General features: G+C 41.8%; 1 protein-coding gene across 1 annotated transcript in view; it reads left to right on the forward strand.

Annotated features, from left to right (window-relative positions):
• Positions 1 to 27329, forward strand: part of USH2A (Usher syndrome 2A (autosomal recessive, mild)) — a 408238-nt gene that overhangs the window by 285950 nt on the left and 94959 nt on the right. Inside the window, 8 exon segments of the mRNA XM_005879907.2 lie at positions 612 to 814; positions 2399 to 2511; positions 10569 to 10758; positions 12703 to 12871; positions 17059 to 17280; positions 23194 to 23417; positions 24885 to 25092; positions 27049 to 27246. Coding sequence (XP_005879969.1) covers positions 612 to 814; positions 2399 to 2511; positions 10569 to 10758; positions 12703 to 12871; positions 17059 to 17280; positions 23194 to 23417; positions 24885 to 25092; positions 27049 to 27246 — 1527 coding nt within the window.

Raw genomic sequence — 27329 nt, forward strand, 5'->3', positions numbered from 1 at the left:
AAAATAGGTCTCCACATAGTTATTTCTGACACGCTCGAATAATTGTGTAATTTAACGCCAAGCAAGACTTTTTTTCTAATGCTGGATTTCATCATTACCTATGGTAATCAACATTCGAAATCATTTGCATAATGACAATATTGCATTATCGCTTCATATTGCTTGAGTTACAAGCTAGTCACAGCAAATGATTTTTCACGTCCCACCAGCCTCGATGTATTTGAGTTTTATTTTTTGCTTAAGGAGCGAATTTCCTTTTCTCCCCTCCCCCACCCCACCCCACCCTCCTTCCTGGGAGGTACGAAGTGAAGGGATGGGAGAGGAGACAAATAATAGCTATGTTAGTGGTGCAGATGGGTGAATCATTTATCATCGTACCCCACTGGTCACAGAGCATCGAAGATTAGCACTATGCCGGTGGTGGAAAGCCTTTTACCACCAATTCTCATGGTTTCTAACTGAGAGTATAATAAGCCTGTGATAACTTCATCAGTGGAGAGCCGATACGCAACGCCCCCTTCGCGAAACCCAAATACTCATCTGCATTCACTCTAATAAGTGCTTTTGCAGAGACAGCTGGAGTTTATTCCATTTTTCCCCTTTAATTCCAGAGCCTCAGGGCATGCCTCCTCCAGAGGTTGTCATCATCAACAGCACAGCTGCACGTGTCATCTGGATGTCGCCTTCCAGCCCAAATGGCGTCGTCACTGAATATTCTGTCTGTGTAAACAACCGGCTCCACAAGACTGGGATGGATGTGCCCGGGTCCCTCCTCCTACCAGACCTGTCTCCCTTCACTGTCTATGACATTCAGGTTAGCACCTTGCTTTTTGATCGTTATGCTCATGGGTATGTTAAAGAAAATATGCTGGGGGGTGTCTCCAAGTGTATACCTTCCATCTTGGTTACAGGTGATGTGTTTGGTGGGGAAGGAGAGAGGAAAGAGGGAAGCTGATCAGGGTTAAACCTGTGCACGGTGGGCAAACAGGTGAATCCCTGGAGAGAAGAGAGTGATGATAATATGGGAAAAAGTGTGATGAGGACAGTGACATACATTATTTTTAATTACCCCATGATTTCCATGACTTCACCCGAGTTATCTTAGCATTTATAAGAATGAGAAAAAATATTGACATATTTCTCCAAAGTCAAAGATCTTCTGGAGAGATTCATTTGAAGACCCCTAAGCTGTTTAGAACTTAAAGGTATACTTCATATTTAGATGACAAGGCGATGGGGTATATTAAAGCCCAAATAAGGTTTCTCCTATCTTACCAACTCAGTCAGATTCCCTGATTTCTCTGGCCCTCAGTTTGCAAACATATGAAAATGGAATTGTGAGGACTCAGTGAAGTTATTGCTGTAAGTACCCATCATAACGTTTGGCACGTATCGTTTACATAATAAATTCAGTTGAGTTGATTTTGAGTTACCTCATTATGCACAGAGTCAAATGTTCCCTAATATGCATGAAGTTTTATTGTCATTAATTCCATTACCAGCAGGTATATTTTAAGTTCATCTGCCTTGAGGTGATTTGGGGTTTAATTGGATGGCCTTGATAGTGTTTAAATATCTACTAGATATTACCTCAAAATACTCGGTGGCATCAATGAATGGAAGTCAATTAGCATTGGGAAAGGAACAGTTAGTTCCTCTTTGGTTTATCCTTGAATTGAGAACAGAATGATGTCATTTCTTGGATGTTCCAGGCTCGATCTTTTGTACATTCAATTCTCTCTCCTCTTGCTGAACGTGTTCTTTTGTTTTAATAATGCTTGATGAACCCAATTTTTAAACCCTCCTCGGTTTTTATTCAGCTGCGGGGGCAGAATTTAAAAAGTAAATGATGAGTTTCTACTGGGATTAAGGTAAAAAATACTGCATCAAATGGATATAAAAGAACTCAGCCGTATTGGAAGTCTTCTCTAGGTCTTGTGTGTTTTTTTATTTTTTATTAGACATTCGCATCTAGGCCATGTGTTGGAAAGTGTCAGGACTCCCAGAAGGTACCATTATTATACTACCTGGTTATGGCTCTGAGAGCAGTACACAGTGATGACTCTTATGCTTGCAAACTGTCCCCTAGGCATCTTCCATCCCTTACCTGGGCTCCGAATATATCAATATGTCTGTCTCTTTCCGAATGGTTGGGAGGAGGGACTACACATCACCATTTAAGTCACTAAATCAATTGTCCTGAGCCCACTTCTGCACTCTATTCTTGCACTCTATGACTTGTCCCACTGGAGTCAATTAACACCAAAAATTAATATTTAATTAACCCCGACAGGCTGTTAAGAGATTCATATGACATGAAGGTGGGTGAGATTCAGTCATTGACAGTCTGGATTTTGAAAATAATTGGATCCATGCTTTTCTCAATTACTATTTGCAGGTCGAAGTCTGCACAAAATATGCCTGTGTGAAAAGCAATGGAACCCAGGTCACCACCATGGAAGACACTCCAAGCGATATGCCAGCACCCACAATTCATAGCATCACTTCGAGGTATACATGTTTTTTGTCACTCAATCTAAAGAACTGAACATAAACAATGAAAATCAAAATATAAGATATCTCAGCCATGACAATGTCATTTGAGAAGTTGCTATCAGCGTGTGTGTAGAGTGAATTTTTGACATTATTTGGTTGATCTTCACTGGACACGTCCCATGACATTGAAGCTTTGATGGCCCTGTCCCTGTTTGCCCAGCTTCACTTCTCTTTATTTAGTAACCTGTGAACAAACGCCGAGAGCATGAAAGAGTGTCTTTATTCCAATGTGTCCTTCAGTGAATCGTTTTGTGAGAGACGGAACGCAATTTTAATTAGAATGACTCCCTTTCTGACTGAATCTCTTTGAAAATATTAGACTTCCATCTATCAGATTGCCCCAAAGCTACAAATATCTGTAAAATAAATGGGGGAGATAATGTTTGGATAACCATTACCAATTTTATCAGGTTTGGGGTAGAATCCTTTTATTTTTTTTGTAGGCTTTTGTTGTTGAGAAATGGCCATAAGTTGAAAGTGCGTCTCTTTTCAATTCAAAATTAGCAATAACAACAAAACTAAAAAGGAGATTTAACATGATTTCCCAATTCAAGGGAGACAGCAGTTGTTCATTCCTCTATATCAAGTGGAAACTAGAGATAGAAGTCTGGGCACTTTTCACATCATACAGGAGTGGGCAAAAGTAGATTTACAATTGTGAGTATGCAAAACACAGTTTATTCTTGTATTATTATTTTCTCATTATTGTATTATTTTTCATATGAACAACTATAAACCTACTTTTGCTCCAGCCAAATGACTGACCCTTCACACACACACACACATACACACACACACACACGTACATACACACACCACATACACATACACTGACTAAAATAATCAATCTATTCTAACATATTTCCGTTCTGAAGGATTCCTTTATGGCATATTAAAAATTTTAGGTCTTTTTAAAAATAAGTTTAAAAAATGCCTGTACTAATTTTGAGGACAAGTGATTAAAAGCAATTAGAAAAACCCAGGTAATTGGGTTCTTAGCTGTTCAGGGCAAAATCATATCGTCCCTTCCTAAGGCACAACTTCTCTCAAACACATGAGAGATAGCTATCTGATTGGTGGTGTGTTAATTAAGTGATAACCTCCTCAGCACATTTCCCCCAACTTTCCAGAGGATTGCTTACTATCCAGGGGGGAAATGGTCAAGTTAAAGGGACTCCGGAGACCTTTATTCTTTCAGCAAACACATCTGTGGCTACAGTCATGAAAGAGACAAAAGTAATACAAAGAAGAATAAGGCATGGTTCTAAATTTTCACAGTTCCCGCCTACTGTGGGACACACGTGCTAAACAAATGTTTTTAGGACAATGTGAAAACCCGCAACAGAAATTCACAATGTGCACGAAATGCGTAAAGAGAAAATACCAAACTCTACCCCTGATCACCAGTAAAGGCATCATGGAAGATTGAGAGGGGCGGAGAAGATTGTCAAATTCCTAGCCTGTTAGCATCCCCATGACCCAAACCCAGGTGAATGGCACAAGGGAATATAGCTTAGATTACATATTATGTGTAACTAAACATAGTATATAAGCTTTATTAGAAATTTAACAAATGCCCATATGTGTCTCTGTCTCTAGCATATTTTCTTTCCTTTAAGGAGATTCTTGCAGATGATAACTGAGGGAAAATATTTTGTAGTTGTGGTTGATGATTGCTTATCCCCAAATATATTAAATTGATGGCAAAAACATTAGAAAGGATATTAAACAACCGAGCAAGGAAAATGACAGCGCAGATAACAGAAGAGAGATTTGGACACAATTCTGGAAGCAGTGCTTGGCAGGGAGAGGCAAATGGTTGTTCAGTGGAGAAAGTGACAACCAGAGTGTTGGTTGGCAGAGGGGGATAATGACATAAAACAAGCTCATTTGCACTGCAGGGAACCCTAGTGTCTGAGGTCTTGCAAGCTTTGAGGCTTGTGAAGACGGGGAAGCTGGGATAAGGGTGAAAGCTGAAATCCTGGGATTAGCTGAAACTCTGATGAAAAAGTGGTTGGAAACTATAATTACTCTGGGTTCTCCAGAGAAACAAAACCAAAAGTGAAGACTCGGGAAAGCTTTGGACCAAGTTCAAGTCCGGAGGTTTTGAGACTTGGAGGAGCTGATGGTGGAAATCCTAGCCCAGGCCTGGGAGTGGAGAACTGATGGCTTAGCTCAAGTGGTTGAGCAGACGGAGGGAATTCTCCCTTCCTCCACCTTTTCGTTCTGTTCAGACCCTCCGCTGACTGAGTGATGCCCACCGACTTGAGGAGAGCTACCTTCTTTAAGGAATCCACCAATTCAGATGCTAATCTCGCCAGAAACATCCTGAAATACCCAGAAATATGGTGTAGCCAAATATCGTGATACCTTGTGGCCCAGGCAAATTGACATATAAAATTAACCATCACAGAATTCAAGGTTTCGACCTCTATATTATGCACCCAGGTGTCGGTTTCTCTTCCTCCATGTGGCATAGTCCACCTCCCAAAGGTCAGAAGTGTATTCTCTAGAGCAGGGGTCCTCAAACTACGGCCCGCGGGCCACATGCAAATACAAATACTGTATTTGTTCCCGTTTTGTTTTTTTACTTCAAAATAAGATATGTGCAGTGTGCATAGGAATTTGTTCATAGTTTTTTTTAAAACTATAGTCTGGCCCTCCAACGGTCTAAGGGACAGTGAACTGGCCCCCTGTTTAAAAAGTTTGAGGACCCCTGATCTAGAGAACAAAGAACAGTGGAAAGCTTCGAGGAGAAGCCAAGTTGAAAATCTTGATAAAGAGGAAGACTATGGCTGCCTTCCCCAGCTCTGTCCTTAAAAACAAGTATCCAGTCATAAATGCCCTGACAGGAAATTGGACATTCTTCTCTAGAAAAGCTTGCATGGCCCCAAATGAAATATTTCCAGAACTTTGCAGGTGGGATCCCCTAATGGAAGAGACATTCATAGGGAAGTATATCTATCAGCAAACCCCACTCATACATAAAGCTTTGGGTCAGCTTTTTTGGAACATAGCTCTCAAAGATTAAAAGAACCAAAAATAAAAGCAGAGAAATAATTCAATAGATGCAGAGGTAATGCTAAGTAAGAAAAAATTATATTAGCCTCAAAGTGAAAAAAAAAAGATTCTCTATCTATGGAACAAACAAAATTTATTTGGATAAAAAAAAATAAAGAGAGCCCTAACCGGTTTGGCTCAATGGATGGAGCATCGGCCTGCGAACTGAGGGGTTCCGGGTTTGATTCAGGTCAGGGGCATGTGCCTTGGTTGCGGGCACATCCCCAGTGGGGAGTGTGCGGGGGGCAGCTGATCGATGTTTCTCTCTCAACATCGATGTTTCTGGCTCTCTATCCCTTTCCCTTCCTCTCTATAAAAAAAAATCAATAAAATATACTTAAAAATAAATAAATAAATAAATAGAAAATTGGGGAGAGGACCTCATGAAAATTAAAAATGTAACAGCTGAATTAAATTTTTTGAAGAAACAGGAAAGTCTCTAAAAGTGCAATAAAAAGCAAAGATGAAAAAGATTCTCTATCTATGGAACAAACAAAATTTATTTGGATAAAAAAAATAAAGAGAAAATTGGGGAGAGGACCTCATGAAAATTAAAAATGTAACAGCTGAATTAAATCTTTGGAAGAAACAGGAAAGTCTCTAAAAGTGCAATAAAAAGCAAAGATGTCAAGAAAAAGAAAGTAATTATTGAGGAAATTGGGGGGAAAAAATCTCCAGGATATCTAGTATGTGGATAATAAGAATTCCAGAAGAGAGAGCAGGAAAGAGGGGGGAAAGTTAAATGATAAGAAAATATCCCAGAACTAAACACACCAGCGTGCAGATGAAGAGTCTGTAGATACCAGGATAACCGCTGAAAAAAGAGCCACATAAAAAAGAGCCCCACCCTAACTGGTTTGGCTCAGTGGATGGAGCGTCGGCCTTCGGACTGAAGGGTCCCAGGTTCAATTCCGGTCAAGGGCATGTACCTTGGTTGTGGGCACATCCCCAGTAGCGGATATGCAGGAGGCAGCTGATGGATTTTTCTCTCTCATCAATGTTTCTAACTCTCCCTTTCCCTTATTCTCTGTAAAAAAAAAAAACAACAATTAAATATGTATTTTTTAAAAGAGCCCCATAAAGGGACATTGTCAGGAAATTTCCAGATCCAGAGTTTCCTGCAAGATAACACGGAGCATTGGAGTTTGAACAGCATTGTCCATCTTTTAAACAGCAGCATTCCTGGCCAAAATGTAATGCCTCCAAATTCTGAACTAAAAAGAAACCGATATATTTCATCTTCTCATTCCATACTCGATCGAATGTCACTTACATTTGGGCTTAGAATAAAAGCAGTTTGAGACTTTGTGAAGAGAAAAAGTTAAAAACTGACAAGGATGCGAGGAGAACCCCCTAGTGTCAACAATGAATGCAGCATCTGGAAGGATCCCGGGTTTTCTGCATTTGCTTACTTATTTTTTTATTATTCTCTTGCATAAACAGTAGCATTCGTGGCCAAAATGCAATGCCTCCAAATTCTGAATTAAAAAGAAACGGATATTTCATCTTCTCATTCCATACTCAATCAAATGTCACTTACGTTTGGGCTTAGAATAAAAGCAGTTTGAGACTTAGTGAAGAGAAAAAGTTAAAAACTGACAAGGATGTGAGGAGAACCCCCTAGTGTCAACAATGAATGCAGCATCTGGAAGGATCCCGGGTTTTCTGCATTTGCTTACTTATTTTTTTATTATTCTCTTGCACTTTACAATCTATTTTTAATTTACACAGAGTAAGATGTACTCTTTTTTTGCTCCAACTTCTATGAGTTTTGACAAATGGGTAGAGTTGTGTAAATACTACCACAGTCAAGAGATAACGGAGTTCATGTCGAAATATTCCTTCACTCTACACTGTTGATAGGAAAACCGCTCAGTGAGATTTTAATAGCACGTCAGCCTGTCAGATTGCACATCCGGGGTGTGTGATCTTTGCCTTTGGCCTTTCACACCTGGCTTTTGACAACAACTTCTTCAGTTCAAGCACTCACACGTGTTTTCCTCTTACATGTAAACCAAAGATGCCTTCGCTCACACATAAAGATCAGATGAACCCTACTCATTCTCTAGCCTCCTCCTCCAGAAACACACTGTGTCTGTGTCACATTTTCCATACTTGTCATATTGTCATCAGCAGCTTCTGGATCCCCAAAGAATACTAACTACTGATCGATAGCCCGGACATGTCTGGCCATGGCCTACAAGTGCCCTGGGTAGTTCATTTATTTGCCTTGGTGGGTTGGTTAGAGTGGAATTTAATCAATAGCTGATTCATTAATTCTGGTCCAAAGCGGTGAGGATAGACACTGCTTTGGATGAAGAGAGCTGACCAGCTCTAGCTTTGATTGAAATATGACAAGCGCTGTAGCCGACAGCTACCCTGGGCACCGGGCTGCCTCTGACGTTTACTTATTTATGCTCCACCAATGCATCCGATAAGGAAAAGCAGAAACAAGGAAGAGATTTTACTACATTACTGCTCGTGTTTCAAAATGCATGATTTCCCGGCATGAGGCTCAAGGGAGAGGAGAGAGAAGGCAGGTCGCGTCTCTGGCTGCCTCTAATTGGAACCGTGGCAGTGTTTCCCCCAGTTCCACATCAGTTTGGGGCTGTATTATTGATGAGAAGTCTGGGGTGTAATGTCTTTGTAGCATTCACAAATAATTGTTTAAAAATTTGCCTCGAGCTACTGAATGATATAAATGATAGTTTTACACACCAACTTTGCAGGAGTCTTTATGGTAGCAGCTCAGCCTGGGTGCCTCCAAATGAAGGTTGAACACCTGTCCTAGTTTACAAATTCCCCCTGTATGTCCCAGGTACTTAGTGTGGGGTTGAATAAGGCACGAGAGTCATAGCTTGTGGAAGAAGATTCTTCCCCTTTTTGCCTCACCAAATTTGAGGTGCAACTTTGAAACCTCTATATTTTCATGACATTGGATATCAAGGAATCTCCCGTATCCTTAATTTTCCTCCCTGATTTTTTTAGGGACTGACAACTTGAATGCTGAATTTAAAATTTTACAGTTAAAAAAATTAATCCACCTCTTCTCTTCTTTCTTTTTCTTTTCTTAATAAGCAGAATATTGGTCTGTAGGTGTAGAATGTCCAATCACTCCTCCTTTACCCATATTGTCAATATCCTCTCTCAGCAATGTGGACAATGGCAAATGGCTTTTAATTTGGACTGGAATTTTATGCTCAGTTCTTGAAAGGGTGTGGGAAGAACTCTTGAGAGAGACAACGTGGAGGGTGTTTTGTATTATTGTACAGATGAAATCAGTAGTCATAATTGCTTTGAGGAAATTTTATTGTTGTGATGGCCAATGAGTTCTGATGGTCAAACTCATTGCTTGGTGAGGAGATGTAACAGAGTATTGAGCTCATTCTTGGGTCTCTTGCACCACGAATTCCTTTTCTTCACCTGCCTCTCTCTCCCAAACTCCTGATTTCTCTGCCTTCTGTGGCTCCTATAGAAGAAGCTCAATGACTGAGGTCGCCTTTGTGCAACTCTCAGCAAAATCCAGTTCTCCCTTCTAATTAACTTCGATCCCCGGCTCTCTGAACACGCATTGGTTCCTTCCATTGGTTCCATTCCAAATCCACTCTTTAATGGGGGGTGTCCTCAACAGAATCTCAGAGATGTCCTTCCTCCATTTCAAATTGTCACCCAAAAAGATCTCTCAATATCACCCTCATTGCTTGTAATGAGAAACGTGGAGGGGTTGAACCCATGACTCCTCAATCATTTATCTACCTGTACCTGACTCAGATTCTCAAAAGCAGAACTGTTCATGGCACTGCTAAAAATAGAGGTGGTCTCATTTCAGTTACGCCGTACAAGGAAGACAAGTACGATGGCATGGTGTTCTACACGTGTTTTCTGGACTTCACTGATTCACTGGCTTTTGTGGATAAGTCAGACCCTGGAATGTCACTTACACATAGTCTTTTCTGTCGTTGATTATGCAGTGAATACAAAAGAGGTATCTTCAAAATGGGAAATGAATTCTGGGAGTTGGACAAAGACCACAGAATAAGAATGGTGGCTATACAAGTCTCCTATGAAACTGTGCTCTTACACGTGACATTAGTGAATGTGTTATGTTTGTGCCCTCAAAAATGAAATAACAACTTTCTTTTCTTTAAAAGCAGTCTATTAAGATGTCAAGGTTTATCATGATTGCTGCTTTTTAATGTAAATGTTTGGGCTTAATTGAATTCCTGATAGGGTCCAGTAATTTGGTCTGTAATGATATATTTCTCCTTAAAGTGAAAAATATGACAAAAATATTTATTTTACACAATGACAGAAAAGTGGCTAACAGTTATTCATGAGATTTTTAGTGTAAGATCTTTAAAGATACGGACTAATAAACTCATATGCTCTTTTTTAAAAAAATATTTTTTATTGATTTCAGAGAGGAACAGAGAGATAGAAACATCAATGGAATTAGTAAATTGTTATGATTGGAAATTCTACAACTGCACAAATAGGGTTAATTTTGAATGTCAGCATTCCACCCTTTAAGAAAACAATAAGAACAAAAAAATTTTGTTACCAGAAGGTCACAGATTAGATTCCTGGTCAGGGTACATGCCAGGTTGGGGGCTTGATCCCCAGTGGGGGACGTGCAAGAGGCAGTCAATCAATGACTCTCTCTCATCATTGATGTTTGTATCTCTCTCTCCCTTTCCCTTCCTCTCTGAAGTCAATAAAAATATATTAAAATAAAGTTTTTATTGATTCTCCAAAAATGTGATATGGTAGTAGCATATATGAGTATATATGTTAACATATACATACTCTCTTACTGCAGCTTTTTGATTAGGAAGTTAACAGATGTAAACATTTAGAACAACCTGGAAGATAAATTGAAAAGTACATGAGGTTGACAGCAGCAATGGTAAATGTTGTCTTTGCGGAAATATTAATTATTCTCTCTGTTACAGATCCCTTCAAATTGATTGGACGTCCCCAGGGAAGCCAAATGGCATCATTCTGGGATATGATGTCTTACGCAAATCATGGACCCCGTGCCCTGAGACCCCGAAAGCTCACAGCAGTGAGCTCTGCAAGGCAGTGATGTGTCAAAAGCCTGAAACTACCTGTGGACACAGGTGCTATGATCCTGAGGCTAAGGTAAACCTCTTCAAGCCCGTCCCTGTAATCTCTTTTTCCCACCGAACACTCCAGGTGAAATCACTTGCTTCTTAAGCCATGATTTGTCATGATCGGTATTTCCCCCAGTCTATCAAGAGACCCCACGGCAAAGAAAGGATGCTTATCAAAACCCTGCCATCCTCACGAGCATTGTAGCCTTCTCATTTTTCATCGTCTCCCCAGGAAATATTAGTTTATTGAAATAGTAAGGATCCTCCTGAATGTGTATTTGATGGAGTGACTTGAATTTTTTTTTTTGTACAACAAATCCATTCAGCGACAAGTGGGTGTTTGTTTACATGACACTGATGAGTCACTGTGAGCAGGGCCTTTCAAGGTTTGTCAGAAATATTTTAAAATTATGGCCATTTGCAGATTAATGTTCCTGTTAGTTGCAGTTTAGGAATCAGATCAATAGCACAGCCAGACGGAGGAGTTTGTAAATGGCCTTTATTGACAAACGATGCAGAAAATTCTCAGTTTGAAGGTAGAATGAAAGAGCGTTCCTATTTATCAGCAGCATCGCCCCTTTAATGACAGAAGTAACTACTACATCCAAAAGATTCACTGCAAAAGGGTGCAATAATTAAGAACGTGAGTTTTTGCAGCAGTATGGGTAAAACACAAATTACTAAGCTGACACTGGCTAGGTAGTAGTCATCATCTAAGAAAGGTTATAAAACCAGCTGTTACAAACTAACCTTTTTTATGCTCAGTCTCCAAAATTGTCACTATGACTAAGTTTTACATCATTTCAGGCTACTAATTGTGCAGTTGGATTCTCAGAGCTACCTGAACCACCACAGGGATAGGCTGAATTTAAGACTTTAAATTTATTTGCTCTTTCGGAACTTTTCCAAAATGAATGAAGTACTAAGCTAGTGGCCCTTTGGAAGACTGGGGGATCCCACCTTCTTCTGCTCCTGTATGGAGCTTGAGTCAAAGGTTGGCGCAAGCTTACAAGAAGCAGTGAGCAAAAGGGAAGGAAACACGTTGTAAATAGTGGTGGATTTGGCTGTCACAGGAAGGCTCTATCTAGTTCACATCACGTGCCAAGTATAGATTCTGAGGCAACACTTTAGCAACAGCTCAGGGTTTCATCTGTTCTATATAGAGTATCCGTTTCTCAGACCTCCAGTGCATGCAAATAATTATTTGATTGTTCAAGCACATAATTCCTTCCACAGCTCCTGGAGAAAACACACATGGTTAAAGGGCTTGTCGAAATTAATTTCCATAGAAATGTTCTCTTTTTAATGTGACACATATATATATACACACACACACATATATATATATATGTGTGTGTGTGTGTGTGTGTGTGTGTGTGTGTGTGTGTGTGTGTGTGTGTGTGTGTGTGTGTGTGTGTGTGTGTGTGTGTGTGTGTGTGTGTGTGTGTGTGTGTGTGTGTGTGCATATACTATAAATGTAAATGTTGAACTCTTTTAAGATCCCCTTATCTGAAGTTTGGGTTAATAAACATGTGGTCATAAGCATTATAAGAAAAATGTCATTTATTTTTTAACAAAAGAAAAAGATCAATGAGAGGTTTCCATAGATGTGGAATTAAAATAAACAACCATTAAAATAAAAGCATATACATGAAGGAAATTGTTCATTTATAATTCTAAATCATCTTTCCATTGGAAGCACTGACATTCAAAATGTCATTCATGTTTATGGAATGTTCTAATAGAGCACAAAGTATGGTTGAAGGCTAAGAAGTTATATTATATCAACTAGCATTTAGGACCCGAATGATGCTGGGGAAATGTGTGTTTCAGTGTTTGAATTTTTATCAAACATATGCTGTATTTGGTCTCCTAGCACTGTCTGTTAGAAAATGATTATGTCGCAGGAGATATGGTGGTAAAATAGTCTTAATTAACTGATATTCCTTTAAATCCGGCTCCCAACCTTCAGGTTTGCTGTGCTGGCGTGCTCCATGAGGCCCAGCCCGGACACCACTGCTGTGAGGAGAAGTATATCCCTTTGGTTCTGAATTCAACGGGAGTGTGTTGTGGCGGCCGCATCCAACAGGCACAGCCAGACCACCACTGCTGCGCAGGGTATTACGTTAGAGTTCTGCCAGGTGAGGGTTGTCTCAGGGATACCTGTCCATCCTGGGAACCAGAAAAAGCAAACACCTCCCCCCAGGAAATGCAATCACTCACACATAGCCAATGGCCGGCTTGAAACATCTTTTCTTTTTTTAAATATATTTTTGTTGATTTCAGAAAGGAAGAGAGAGAGAGAGAAACATGAATGATGAGAGGGAATCATTGACCAGCTGCCTCCTGCATAACCCCTTCTGAGGATGGAGCCCGCAAGCTGGGCATGTGCCCTGACCTGGAGTCGAACCATGACCTCCTGGTTCATAGGTCGATGCTCAACCTGGTTCACTGAGCCATGCTGGCTGGGCAACATAGCTTTTTAAATGACTGTTCCAGTATATCTAAAAATCTTATTACTGCTATTGTCGGTTCCTTTTTTATCCTGGAAAAGCCATTGAGAAAAACTTTTTGTTTCCCTACCACCTAACTTTAATGCTTGTGTCTTCTTTAAAAGCCCAGAAATAGATATGGGAGAAAGAAAAGAAAGGTACGTGTTTGGATGCCCAATTAATGCTGAGTGCCCTGAGACATTTAGTTTAACATAAAATGTATGCCAGTTATCTAGTTCATTAGATGTTGTTCAGGGTCCCTTGTGTTTGGTGGACATATATCCATCTAAGGCAGTGATGGCGAACCTATGACACGCGTGTCAGAGGTAACACGCGAACTCATTTTTTTGGTTGATTTTTCTTTGTTAAATGGCATTTAAACATATAAAATAAATATCAAAAATATAGATCTTTGTTTTACTATGGTTGCAAATATCAAAAATTTTCTATATGTGACACGGCACCAGAGTTAAGTTAGGGTTTTTCAAAATGCTGACACGCCGAGCTCAAAAGGTTCGCCATCACTGATCTAAGTTGTGTAAAATGAAACATTATCTCACCTAGTATCTCTTTGTGAAACACTGGAGCAAAAAGGGAAGGTGAAATCATCAAATACGATGTAAGTTAATTTAAGGTTGAGGTCCTCTATTCTTCATAACTGTCCCTTAAAGTTTATAGAAAAACCTGTCTTTGAAGCAGGACTGTTATTCTGATTCTCACAAAAAAAAGTACTTTCATAATTAAATAACTTAACTAGATTTTCCAAGTAAGAAAACAGGATGTGATGGGGATAGAATTGTGTAGATTTCAGTGTCAGCTTCGGTATACTGCAAACCACAGTATGAGCAACTAGTCCAACACTGCCAAAGGCTTTGGGGTACATTACACTGAAGGAGTTTTCAACTATAGTTCCTATCTCCCCTCCCCTGAAAAAAACCTGTCCTTAAAATTGTAATTACATAGTTGAGAGAGAAATGTTCTGTTGTCCCAGTCTTCAAACTAAAAGACCATAGTAGGCTTTGGTCTAAGTGTAGCATAAAACTACATGGTAGTGTTTTCATTTCTAAGTAGCATTAAAATGTATGCTTTTATTTGCTATTAACTGTTCAAACTCTGAAAAATATCCTCTATCCCTTAAAATTGATGAAAAAATGCTTGGCTGCATCTACCACAGCTACGCACATGGAGGAGACTTCTCATTTCTAACACAAAGAGGTAGATTTCGAGCTAAGACAATAGTCTAGGTTTGTTCTGTTTCCAAATAAAATTTGACATATTTTTTCCTAAGAATGGAATAAATCCTGGAAGCCCAAAGATTATTAATATTATACGAAACTTTTTAATTTTTAAAACAAGATCTTTTAAAACCTCCATGATCTAGATCTTGACACAGGCTCACTCAGACCTCAAGCATCTGGGCATCTACCAGATGTTGAACAAGGCCCACATCCTTTTAAATTGTCCCTTTTTCATAGTATTAGAATGTCTATACCATGATGTCAAGAGAAAAAATACATACAATCCTATGGGAACATCAGAGTGTTTTGCTCCAGTCATGAATCTCAGTGTAACTGAATGAAGAGATTATATTGTGACCTCTATGCTCAGCCACTGGTCTTCGTTATCTAGTTTAACACTGTTTACATCAAGAGAGAAAGAACACTAACCCCCTACCTATCTTGTGTGGAAATGCAATTAAAACTTAATCAGTTGTCTGCCTGTTCAAGGCTGAGATGGGTATATGCATTCCGATACGTATAGATGAGTTTGATATTTATAGAGGAGTCTGAAGTATTGGTTAATAATACTTAGTTTATTTTTTCTCACAACTTTCCTTCATAGCACCCACAACAAAGAGCAACAGAGAAAAGAATGCTCATGACTCCCCCCTCTTTTTTATAAATATGCTAATGACCTCAAGCTAAATGTTAATGCGGGTCATTCTTTGATAAGACTAACAATTAACAGTTGAGACCACGGGGTAGCTTTTAGAGAGAAAGCATTTTCAAGCCAGTGGTAGAATAGATTCGTTTTTGAGAGGTTAATGAGAAGGTGACTGATCTTTGAATCTTAGGTCTAATAGGCCTTTTCTGAGAGGAAAAAATCAGTTTTACTTCTCATTGATGTAATCCACATCTTTTATTCTTCTGTCAGTAACTCAATGAGATTCTGAGGGATTCGGGGAAATATGGCTAAAATATCCAAACCAATTATTTGTTCTACTCAAAAGTGTTTTTTTTAAAAATTGTTGGTTTTCCCCAATATAGACATGTCTGCTATGTTTCCTCCGAGCCCACCCTTCTCCTAAGTGCTGTTTAATTAAGTGGTGCTGCCCCTGCACCACGTGACACATTGTGTTAAAGGAAGTACGCCAACAAGGGGCCCTCTGTTCCTGAACTGTAGGATCTAAGAAATACGGCAACTATATTTCAGACCAAAGTGAAGAATCCTTTTATGCAGAGGAATATGAGATACAGTGACTGTACTCTCCATTTCTTCTTCACTGGCCTCTAGTAATGTTATCGGAGAAATGCGTGGGTTTCCATTGCGAGTGCGAGTGGGGTTCTTGGGGTACCCCTGGAATAAGCATTTCCAGAGAACCCCAGGGGAGGATGGGATAGGGTAGAGTCCTCGCCCTCCTGTTAGACTCTATATATCTATCCAGAGTGAAAGAGTGTCCCACATTTTTATATCCTTTTAGTCGGTGATTTGCCTTGCTGTTACTAACCAAGTCTTAGCATTTCTTGACCTCACAAAAAGATGAACTAATTGATACATATCAGGGAGTTCAGGTCTATAGATTTCTAAAGCAACCCCAACTTAAAAAGGTTTGGCAAGTCATTAGCCAGATTGTGTAAGTCTTGGCTGGACCATGGTTTAATAAGACCTGCCAGGTTGGTCATCAGACTCACATCCCTTATAAAATAGGAAGGAATACTGTCCAAGGAGAAAGGTGTGTTTGAGAAGGGGCAGTGGAGGAGAGGGGAGAGGGCCTGTTAGAGATACAGGAAGGAGGAAAGGAATAAGACAAAGGAGGGGAGGAAATCAGGGTTCAGGGGGCTGGAGGGAGGTCCTCTATAATTTTATCGTTTCTGCCAGAGTGGGGTCATGGGGTCATGAGATAGAAATGAAAGGCCAGGTGTGAATTTTAGATCCACCAAGTTGCTCTTAGTCCTCTCTAAGGTATCCTTAGGGAAAAGTAATGTATTTTGAACTCTTTGATTTCAAGATACCAGGAAAAAGATGGTTTTTACCTCAAGTCTCCCAGAACATCATGTAAAGGGGAATGTGGGTATAACTACAGTAGTGAAATTCCGTGTCTGCCACTACTCCCAAAATACTACTGTGCTGGTTTAAATATAGTATTTTTACCTCCTCTCATTTGATCAACCTTCCCATTGGAAGGTTTTTGTATGGTTAAATAAATACAGTGTGGAATTACAATCATAGCTGTTACAAATGTATCGAGAGTTAATTTCTGACTCTACCCACATTCCAAAAAATTACACTACACAGGAAAGTATTTGTAGACAAACTTTTTCTGTGCTGTCCCTGAATCCACATCACCAAGTCTGAAGTGCTCATTTATGAGGGGTCAGAGGAACTAGATAACCTCTAAGCTGACATGCGTGGGGTGAGCAGACACAGGTATTTCTATGTCTTTAATGCAAGCATGTTGGAGTTGCATTGAGAAGTTGCAACTCCAAAACGTCGGTGTTCTTTCTAGCAATTCTCTCAGCCAGTCGGCGTCTGCAGGATGACTGCGCTACAGTTTCATTGTGTCAGAGCAGATGTTCTTATCTCACGCGATGCTGGTTCTTGCCCTCCACTGGCAGGTGAGGTGTGCTGTCCAGATGCCCAGCACCACCGGGTCGCCGTGGGCCTGGGTGACGCCTGCTGCGGCCGGATGCCCTACTCCACGGCGGGCGCCCAGGTGTGCTGCGCGGGGAGGCTGCGGGACGGCCAAGGCCAGCAGTGCTGCGGGGGACAGCTGGTCAGCAGAGAGGCCCAGTGCTGCGGGGGAGCAGACGGGGGCGTGGCATACAGCCGCCTTCCAGGTGAGGGGCCTCGCCTGCCTTTCAGTAATGGAGCAAATGAGAAGCAGATACAGTGAGAGACAAAATACAGCCACAAGCAAACCACATCCCATGTTCGTTATTCCCCGAGCTGGGTTCTGTGAGCTTCATATACATGAGCATCTTTAATCCTCACAGCAAGCCAAGGAGGTAGGTACCGTTATTATCTCCATGTTACAGGTGAGGAAGCAGAAGCACTTTTTTTCTTTTCTTTTCTTTTCTTTTCTTTTCTTTTCTTTTCTTTTCTTTTCTTTTCTTTTCTTTAAAAATATATATTTCATTGATTTCAGAGAGGAAGGGAGAGGGAGCGAGAGAGAGAAACATCCATGATGAGAGAGAATCGTTAATCAGCTGCCTCCTGCACAGCCCCCGCTGGGGATGGAGCCCACAAAATGTACCTGCAATTTCAAGTGCCCTTTAAGCCCATTCATGAGCCCAAATTTCAGAATCACTTCTCCGCTTGCTTCCCTGTGACACTGTGCTAGTCAGATATTTTGTAAGCAAATTGTGACCTTCCCCTCCGCCTGTGGATCCAGGTGAGCGCTGCAGTTCCTCATGATCGTCTTCATTTGTGGCCATCACGGTAGACCGAAGGGATGATATTTTTAAAGAGGAAAAAAAACTCCCTCTTCTCTTGACCTTCCTGCAGGTTCCACTGGAAATAGACACGTTTCCCCTGTCGTTTTCGCACTCTCTGCTGCCTCTCCTCCTGTCGCCCCTGATGACTGTGGCCTTAATGACTTTCCAGGGCATCCATATGGCTCTCTCTTTATTTCCCCTCCACGTAGCAGCCCCATACCTGCCGCACTAGGCTCTGGATTTCACGATTTCGTTCCCAGGCCCGGCCCCTCTCCCTGCCCGGCCTTGTGTGCCTGCCACGAGACCGGGCTGGCTCGTAAAACGTCTCTTTATGTACTTTATTACTTAAACTCTTTTATTCGCCTGCAGGAGCCCTTTAACAAAATCACATTGAATTGACTTTCTCACACCAAATCAAATCTCCCCGGTCCCAGTTCAGTTGTCTTTGTCAATATGTATTTTATAAATGGAGAGAATTAACAGATGCTGTCGGAACAGAAGTGCTGGGGCAGCGTTTATGCTTTTAGTGCTCTCTCCGGGCGGGCGGGCGGCGTAGGAGTCTCAGGCAGGCGTCTTGGGATGGAAGCCGTGCCTGTCATTTCGGCAGATATGTATTCTTAACCATTTTCCTTGACCGTATTTTAAGCCTCTTTATGACTCTCTTTATTCTTAGTGTTTGCTTCTACGATTTTATCATTTCTGCCATTAATCTTGGGTTGAACTTGATTATATCCTTTCGTGTTAAAAGAGGAGAATGAAAGCCCTTCTGTTATTCAGAGGAGGAGAGGGTTTAGAGATGAGTTTCATATTTGATATTGGAGTAAATGAGCTACGGTTGGTGTGGCTCAGTGGTTGAGCATCGACCTACGAACCAGGAGGCCATGGTTTGATTCCCGGTCAGGGCACATGCCTGGGCTGCAGGCTTGATCTCCAGTGGGGGGCGTGCAGGAGGCAGAAGATGAGTGATTCTCTCTCATCATTGATGTTTCTATCTCTCTCTCCCTCTCCCTTCTTCTCTGAAATCAATAAAAATACATTTAAAAAAAACCACAAGACAGGTTTTTCTGTTCGTCATGGGAAACTGATCATGAAAGACGTTTGGATCCTGTTGCCTTGTTTCTATTATAAATGTCCCTGCAGCTTTTCTTGGGAAACTCTGAGGCTGTTGTCGGGGGAAAGAACACTGAGTTTTCATGCCCTAGACTCAGACCTGAGTAGAATGAATGGCACCAGTATCAGTTACATAAGATGGACTAATCTTGGGAACTTTGCTAAAAAGGGATGTGCGGCACAGAACTCCATCCTGGAAGAGTGTATTGGAAGAATATTTCCCCCTGCCTGGGTGGCTCAGTTGATTGGAGCATCAACCTTTACACCAAAGGGTTGCGGATTCAGTTCCTGGTCAGGGCACATACCTAAGGCTGCAGGTTCGATCCCTGGTCAGGGAGCATATGGAAGGCAACTGGTAGATGTTTGTCTTTCACATCATTGTTTCTCTCTCTTTCTCTCTTTTCCTTTCTCTCTAAAATATCAAAGCATATCCTTGGTTGAGTATTAAAAAGAAAAAAAATAAAGAATATTTCACAGGAAGATTTCCATGACATAATGAATATTTGGAAAGTATAGTGCTGTATAGATGCTACAAAATAAGTTGTCACTATTTGGGGAGCATTTTTACTCCACCCCTTTCTTCTCATTGTTGTGGTGGTAGCCATAGAGCCACCTACTGGTGAAGGCAAGCATGCGTTTATTTTCTTTCAGTCTCTGCCACCAATTTCGTTTGTCCTGAGGACTAATCACAAACTTTTTTTTTATTTTTTCATTTCTTTAGGCCTAAGCTGTATCCCTCAGCTAAAAGGTGGTTCTCATGATTAATTCCAGAGTTCCACAATGATTTGTCATGTTCTAGACTCATTTTTTTAAAAACTACGGTACTGATTTAACCTCAAAAGCATGATACATAAATGCTGGTCTTTTTTTTTTTTTTTTTTAGAAAAATGAGCACCTGTTTTGCAGATTTAAGAATTTAGAAATTCATCAGGCCTATCTGTTTATGCATGTTTTCATTTTCAGCCCTTGCCATTGAATAAGAATTGATAACATATTGGAAGTAGTTATAATACCAAGAGCCAGTGTTCTCAGTTGTAGCCAGTACAGTGGAAGCTCTCCATTGGATATTTATGCAGTTTGGAAAGATACTCATTCGCTACATATGCTTTTTGATCTCAGAAATAAACATCTAATATTTTAATAACTCGCTCAAAGAGACACTCCACCTTTGTACAAATTAAATGAAGAGCCTCTAGAATAAAAAACAAACAAACAGATCAGCCAGTCAGTGATCCACGGCCTCGTTTTGTTTTTCTTTGGGGTTACTCAAAATCGTGCATTCTGTATGCCAAAGGTCAAAAGTCAAGTGCCACCTGTGATCAGTTAGGTAGGGGGTCAAAAGCGATGGCAGTGCAGTTCTGGGAGATGGTCCCACTCGGAACCCGAGCTCATTCATGCTGACGTGATGCACCCTGGGACTTTCTCCCGAGCCCGCTCCGGAACATCTGCTCTCCATAAGTGAGTTAGTGCGCGTCAGACGTCTTTATGTCAGGAGCGCGCGGTGATGGATGCCGGCTTCGGGAAAGGCTGCATAAAAATCTGGTGTGCCGTTCTGGCCATTAAGTGAAATTACTATTTAAATTAATGGCTCTGTCACAGTTTATCTGTGCAAAGAATGAACGCTGATTAGGGTATTAAGTAATTAGCAATTTATCACCCTGGAACAAGGTTGATAATAATTAAAGAAGTAATGGTTTACCGAAGGAACTAGAAAGGGAGTCGCTTCTTGTTATGGGGGTGAAATCTTGGCTGGAAATTTTAATTCAGGGAAACTAACATGAAACTCTTGGTGAAAGAAAGCTCGCTCTCTCTCTCTCTCTCTCTCTCTCTCTTTTTCCTGGTGTAAAAACTGTTCATTAGCGGGATTTTAGTTGGCCTGTCAAAAGTCCCTCAGAGCGATCCGCTGACTGCTTAGGAGTTTGGAACTGGGTCAGCGTCTGCATTTTGATTTTCTACGTAAAGCATGGGGAAACCGTAAAGTGATCTGGAAGGGGGGGGAGGGGAGGCAGGTTATTCTGCTCCCTGAGGGGCCAGTTTTTAGAATTTGATGGCTCTTTAAAATGAAAACATGAAGTATTTTAAGAAAACTGCCAGAGAAAAAAATAATAGTAAAGAATCCACGGTGGCATTTAAATGTCTGATCTCAAGGCATCAGAGATACATCCAAATAATATAAAAACTGAAGTTGTGGTGTGTGTGTGTGTGTGTGTGTGTGATTTTATCCATCATAATCAAGACTCAGACTGCAATGATAGCCCTGCTGTGTGTATATATTCGAGAGGACTTTTCCTGGAAATGTTAAAACAACCAAAATTATTAACAAAGCCCCAGAGAAAAACAGTTAACTTTTAAACCCACGACTTTGAGCAGTTACATTAGAACATGTCAAAACTCAGTTACGCTCAATGGATGTCATTAACTGTGAATACAAATGCAAGTAATTGGAGATATTTTTAAAGTTGAAGGTCAGTGGGAGAGTTCTTTGAAGTTATGCGTGGGTAAGCATCTTTCTTAAGGCACATGCCAAGCCAGTGTCTAGATTCAACGACTAAGAAACAATAACAAAAAAACCTCTTAAGACTCGTTGGTCTGTTATTAGGAGTATCTCTCATGGCACGTGTGTTTGTACAAGGTCAGATTAAACACTTCAGGAACCCATGGCACTTTGAAGTTGAGGTATGTTACCAGTCGGGACTAATAATAAAACCCTAATTAAACGAAATCCCCTCATTGTGCTACTATACAAATGGATATATGTCACTCTGTAATATGATCGCACTGTGACATGGAGTACGGGCCCCTTTATTTCCAGCTTAATCTGACTCCAGACTGCTGTTTGTTTATTCGGGCTTTATTTTTGTCTACATTTCTGCCGTATCTCTTCTATGGTTCGATCTAGGTGACGTGAACAGAGTTGGTGAAACTGGATTGGGTGGGAGGGAGGGAGGAGTCCGTTTGGTCTCGCAGGCACACGTGTCCTCCATCCTCTGACCCAGGTCCAGTGATGGTTCCAAAAACTGGCTGAATGGCTCGCCCAATGGGGGAGCATGCTCCGTGGGTGCAAATCTGTGTCATGAAGAAAGAACGGTTCTGCTGTGGCTGGAGTCCCCGGAAACAAATACTTGGACCCTAGACAGAGCCAGGCAGCAGCTTAGGAGACTCACGCTGCCACGTCTCCCGTTCTGCAGCAGCGGCTGCCTCTCCCCTCTGTCTGGCCGCTTGCCCCAGAGCACTCGGGTGGCCTCTCCTCCCCTGGGAATTCTAGAGATGTCCTGTCTCCCGTTCCGCAGTGGCTGCCTCTCCCCTCTGTCTGGCCTCTTGCCCCAGAGCACTAGGGTGGCCTCTCCTCCCCTGGGAATTCTAGAGATGTCCTCAATGTCCCTCCGTTTTAAGTAAGTGGCACCTCATTTCTCAAACTTCATTCATTCCGGAAGGCTGTTGGCAAACCAGATCATTATTTCCCATTAGAAATTATGTACGTTGAATGAATCTGTTCCAGACTCCCAAATGATTCCGTTTTAACCTTTCTTCTATACCGTACATGTCTATTGTACTGTTTGATTTATAAACAAACACTTTAAAAACATAAAGGGCATGAAATGTACATGAAAACAACAAAAGGAAAAGGAAATGTATAATAAGGAATGAAAATTTAACAATAATTATAAGCAGCAACAAAAGCAAAAAAAACACAAAACACAAAAATATTCACAGCACAGTATCCTGCGACGTTCACAGTGGTAAACTGGCTCAGATTCACGCCTTCTCTCCTTTGTTTGTCGCCTGGGAGGCACGTGACCCATCCCACAGGCCTCAGCAGGAAAGGGTTGTCGAGGTGACTTGTTCGGGATGGGAGACGTTCGAGAAGCGAGGTGCCACGGTACCCTTCCTTCTGCCAGAACATTTGGTCATCAGAAAAGGGGCAGACACCCGATCTCTCTTTTGCGGAGCTTGGAGAAGTTGGCCCCGATGAGTGCTCTGGAACCCTTGCTCTGTGTGTCCTTTACTAATGAGCACCCAGTGCTTTTGGTGAGAAAGACCACTTCACTACAGTTTACATCCCCTGGGGAGGGCCACGTCCCCGTAAGTGTCGCACCCTCTCAGCCACTGCCAGGGTCTGGCGGTTTCATCCCACACTCCATAGCCCCCTCAGCTTCCTCCCATTTTCTAAACTTCGTCTTCATCTCTAACCTTCTGCTATTGCAGGCATGGCCTGTTGCGGGCAGGATTACGTGAGTGTGGCAGAGACCAGATGCTGCTCAGCCTCCAGCGGAGCCTCGCAGGCACATGTTAGGAAGAGCGGCCGGGTGCCAGTGAGATGCTGCGAGACGGCGCTTATTCCAGGGAGCCAGGCCTGCTGCAGCGGAGTTGGATATGACCCCCTGGAGTATGTCTGCTCCGACAAGGCTCCCACTGGAACCAGGACGACGGTAACGGGCAGAACACCTCTCGGAGGCGCAGGCTGGAGGACGGAGAGAGAAATACATTGTTCATGGCTATTGTTCTAGAATGGGAATGTGGAAACTGCTGTGTGCATTATTCATTCCCGCATTCCATCCATATTAATACCCAATGAGCTCGCTGTGATTGATGTTATTGCAGCGAATTCTAAGGGAATTAATAATGCTGAGCTAGCTGTTCTCTAGGAGCCTTACCCAGAGCTTCCGGTCAGGGCAAGACTAGAACACCTCTGTGCCCAGAAGGGCCAGGGCCTGGTGTGGTGCCATCTCATGCCCATAGGTGCCATGGAGGGAAACACAGGATTCTGGCTGCTTCCCTCTAGCCCCTCAACCCACACCCACCACTTTTCTTTGATAGAGACCTCAGATCCAGCAAATTCACTTAGTTACAAACAACTGTAAACCTACTTTTGCCCTACCCTGTATTGACTTGTTACATCCCTATAAAATTGGGAATGATGAAATATTTTTTTCTGAGATTAAAACATATTAGTATTTATCAAAATATATTACAAAATCTAGCGATTCATCAGAGACAAGACTTACAAGTATCCTATATAATAAAAGGCTAATAGGCAAATCGACCAAACAGGAAAAGACCAGTCGCAATGACGCACACTGACCACCAGGGGACAGACGCTCAATGCAGGAGCTGCCCCCTGGTGGTCAGTGTGTGCCCACAAGGGGAGCGCCACTCAGCCAGAAGCCGGGTTCACAGCTGTTGAGCACATCAGTGGTAGCGGGAGCCTCTCCCACCTCCACGGCAGTGCTAAGGATGTCCAACTATATAAGCTGTCAGTTGGACATCCCCTAAGGGCTCCCAGATTGCTAGAGGCCGCAGGCCGGGCGCAGTGCACGAATTTCATGCACCAGGGCTCTAGTAAGTAAGTATAATGGCAGTTCATGAACTACATAGATTTTCACTTGGATGAGATACTTCTTACAGATCATACTTTCCCAACAGCATAGGAGGCGCAGATCCTTAAATATCACATTTCTTATTTTCTCAAAAACTCCACTAGGAAAGTGTCAAAGTAACAATAATAAAATACCGACGACTGTTATGAATGATAGTGGATCTACTGAGTGTAAGGCATTCCTAGGTGCCCTTTGAGTCACACAACAAAACTGCTACATTTAATTTCCATTTTCTCGCTGAACAAGCTGAGGCTTGGAAAGTCTAGGTCACTTTCTTAAGGTCACAGAGCTAGGGACTTGTCCAACTGGATCTTGAATCCAAGTCTGTATCACTTCAACACAAATGCTCTTTCTGGCACATAAACGGCCTTCACTTCTCTTTTTTACTCATTTTGAGAGATTCATTCATGAACTCGATGAAAGAAAATGTCATTAAACTTGTAGAACTTAACCCTATGTCTGCCTAAATGAAATAGTAAAGTCCTCTCCCCTCTCCCCCACCCCCACCGCCTGGCCCAGGACACCCCCGAAGCGTGCGGCACTGTCTGCCCAGCGTCTGCGGCAGCCACTGCACATTGCGGCCGGTGTGACTTCAACTTCACCAGCCACGTTTGCACAGTGGTCATAGGGTCTCGCAGCTCCACAGAGAGGACACCTGTGGCAGAAGCGTGCTCCTCTGCGGAAGAGCTGGTGCACACGGGAAGCACAGACACGTTCTCCTTTACAGGTAACAGAGGATGCACTGCCCACAGCACCCAAGGGGTCGTGAGAAGCTGCTGACATGCAGGTTGATTTCACTCTGACATCATCTTCCTCCTCAATCTAAGGGCAGTTCATCCCGTTACCCTATGGGCTAGTGAGTCACATGGTCCTTAAAGGCACAATCTGGATTTGTTCAAAGTTAGCAGTTTAAAAATTTTAAAGTCTAACTTTAAACAAGGATGCAGGCTATTTTAAAGTAAACCTGTAGAGAATAAGGAACAAAGAAATAAATAAGCAGTTCACCTTTATGCAGCAAGGTGTAGATGTTAAATGACACGCTATGATACGCATTTTTGAAGGATTACCGTGTTAGCTTGAAGTGATTGAAGACAAACATGTCTGGGGCAGTTAAGCAATTAATGAGTAAATATTGAACATCTATATCCCCCCAAACAAAACCCTCTGTTATTAGAAGACTGACCCCACATAACATACAAAACAATCTTGAGATACAAAGTTTAAAAAAAAAAGTGGAAATTCTTACAAAGGGAAAAAGAGCTCTGAGAAAGAGATTACTGAGGAAAAGCAACATCTCAACAAATGATCCCTCTTGTGTAAAGTAATAAAGAATGCTTTTATGGGCTGGAAGCATCTCTAAAAGACTGAACCTCACAGGAAAATAAAGTAATAAGGGCAAGAGATGAAAAGGTAAAAAAAGAGAAGAAGGAAATGTAGTAGAAGAAAAAATAAGGAACTGAAATTAGAAATAGTGATGTGGGCTTGAAGGGTGGGAAAAAACAGCGATATCAAGAGATAGTTTCATCTGCTGTAGCAAAGAGATTCAGAAGCACAGTGACCATCTGTGAGTAAGTGGATGGGGTGGGCATCTCCGCCCATCGTTAGTCAGGGATCCAGATTCCTTCCATTTCGTGGCTCATGGTGCTTGGGGTGCTGCCCTTGTCCACACGTTACACCCTGAGATACCATTTCCTAGTTTTAACCCATAAGCGGGACAAGAACAGCCATGGAAGGCAGTGATTTCCTCTTTAGAAAGCGATGCACAAGGAGCTCATATCACTTCCATGCCCTTCCCTTGTTGAGATCTCAGTCATGTGACTGCACCAAGCTGCAAAGAACACTGGGAAATGTGGTCTCTGACCAGAATGGAAGGGAAATCTTCAGACCCTCCGGTGGTCATCACGGGTAACTAGGGGCGGACACCATCTTACCAGACGAAATGGGGACGGAAGATAATCCCTTATGTTTGATGGGAACTGACCTTTTATGAAGTTCCCCCATATGATTTCATTGTATTTCATTTTCGTGCTCATTCTAGAAGGTAGGCGGGCAGGGTTAATTGTTGAAGATGTAAGAAGAATGTGGTCAAAAGCCCACGTGGATGGACTGAAAATTAACCTGGTGTAGACGTGGAGCTAGAGCAGGGGGCTGGCTTGGGCTCTGTCTCGGTTTGGGTTTGGTGGAGAGGAGAGAAGGATACAATCATTTTTCTTCACTAACCATGATATGCTAGGTTTCGAGTCCCACATCTCATAACAGCTGCATTGTAATTCATAGAATGACTTAATTGAGTGATATTAACACTGGAAGACTTGGTAACATTTATAATGATGAAACTATGAAACCTGCCCCCTGCAGGAGTGGAGGGAGCATGAACTTACGAAGCAGTGACATCCGACGGACATTAGTCCAGGGCTTTTCGATCATTTCTTTAATGTGCCCACATTCCTCTGGTCAGAAAAGGTGATTTCTGTTCTGTGCCATTCCATATCTCTGCATCCATGAGACATGGAAGATATTTTTTATGATTCATAGAATCAAGACATGAGAGTTTTATTCCCAGGGAGAGGATTAGAGCATTAAGCCTTTTTTAAAAAATGTTTAAAGTTTTTGCTATTCATTTGCAGTATGATGGCAAACTAAATTGTTTTTAAATTCTACCGTTAAATATCTATCTCTCTAGATGTGAACCTGGAGCCCTATATGACATACGAGTATAGGATCTCGGCTTGGAATGGCTACGGACGAGGATTCAGCGAAGCTGTTAGAACCAGCACGAAAGAAGACGTGCCTCAGGGAGTGAGTCCCCCTCAGTGGTTCAGAACGGACCGTCCTGAAGATGGAATACTCCTAACCTGGAAGAAACCCATACAACCGAATGGTACTAAGCTGCTTTTAAGATGGAAATACCGTAGTTCCATAAATCCATGAGCGCATTGAAATGGGTGTAATCTACATGTAATT

This window comes from Myotis brandtii, unplaced genomic scaffold (genome assembly GCF_000412655.1).
Source record: "Myotis brandtii unplaced genomic scaffold, ASM41265v1 scaffold612, whole genome shotgun sequence".
Lineage (NCBI taxonomy): Eukaryota > Metazoa > Chordata > Mammalia > Chiroptera > Vespertilionidae > Myotis > Myotis brandtii.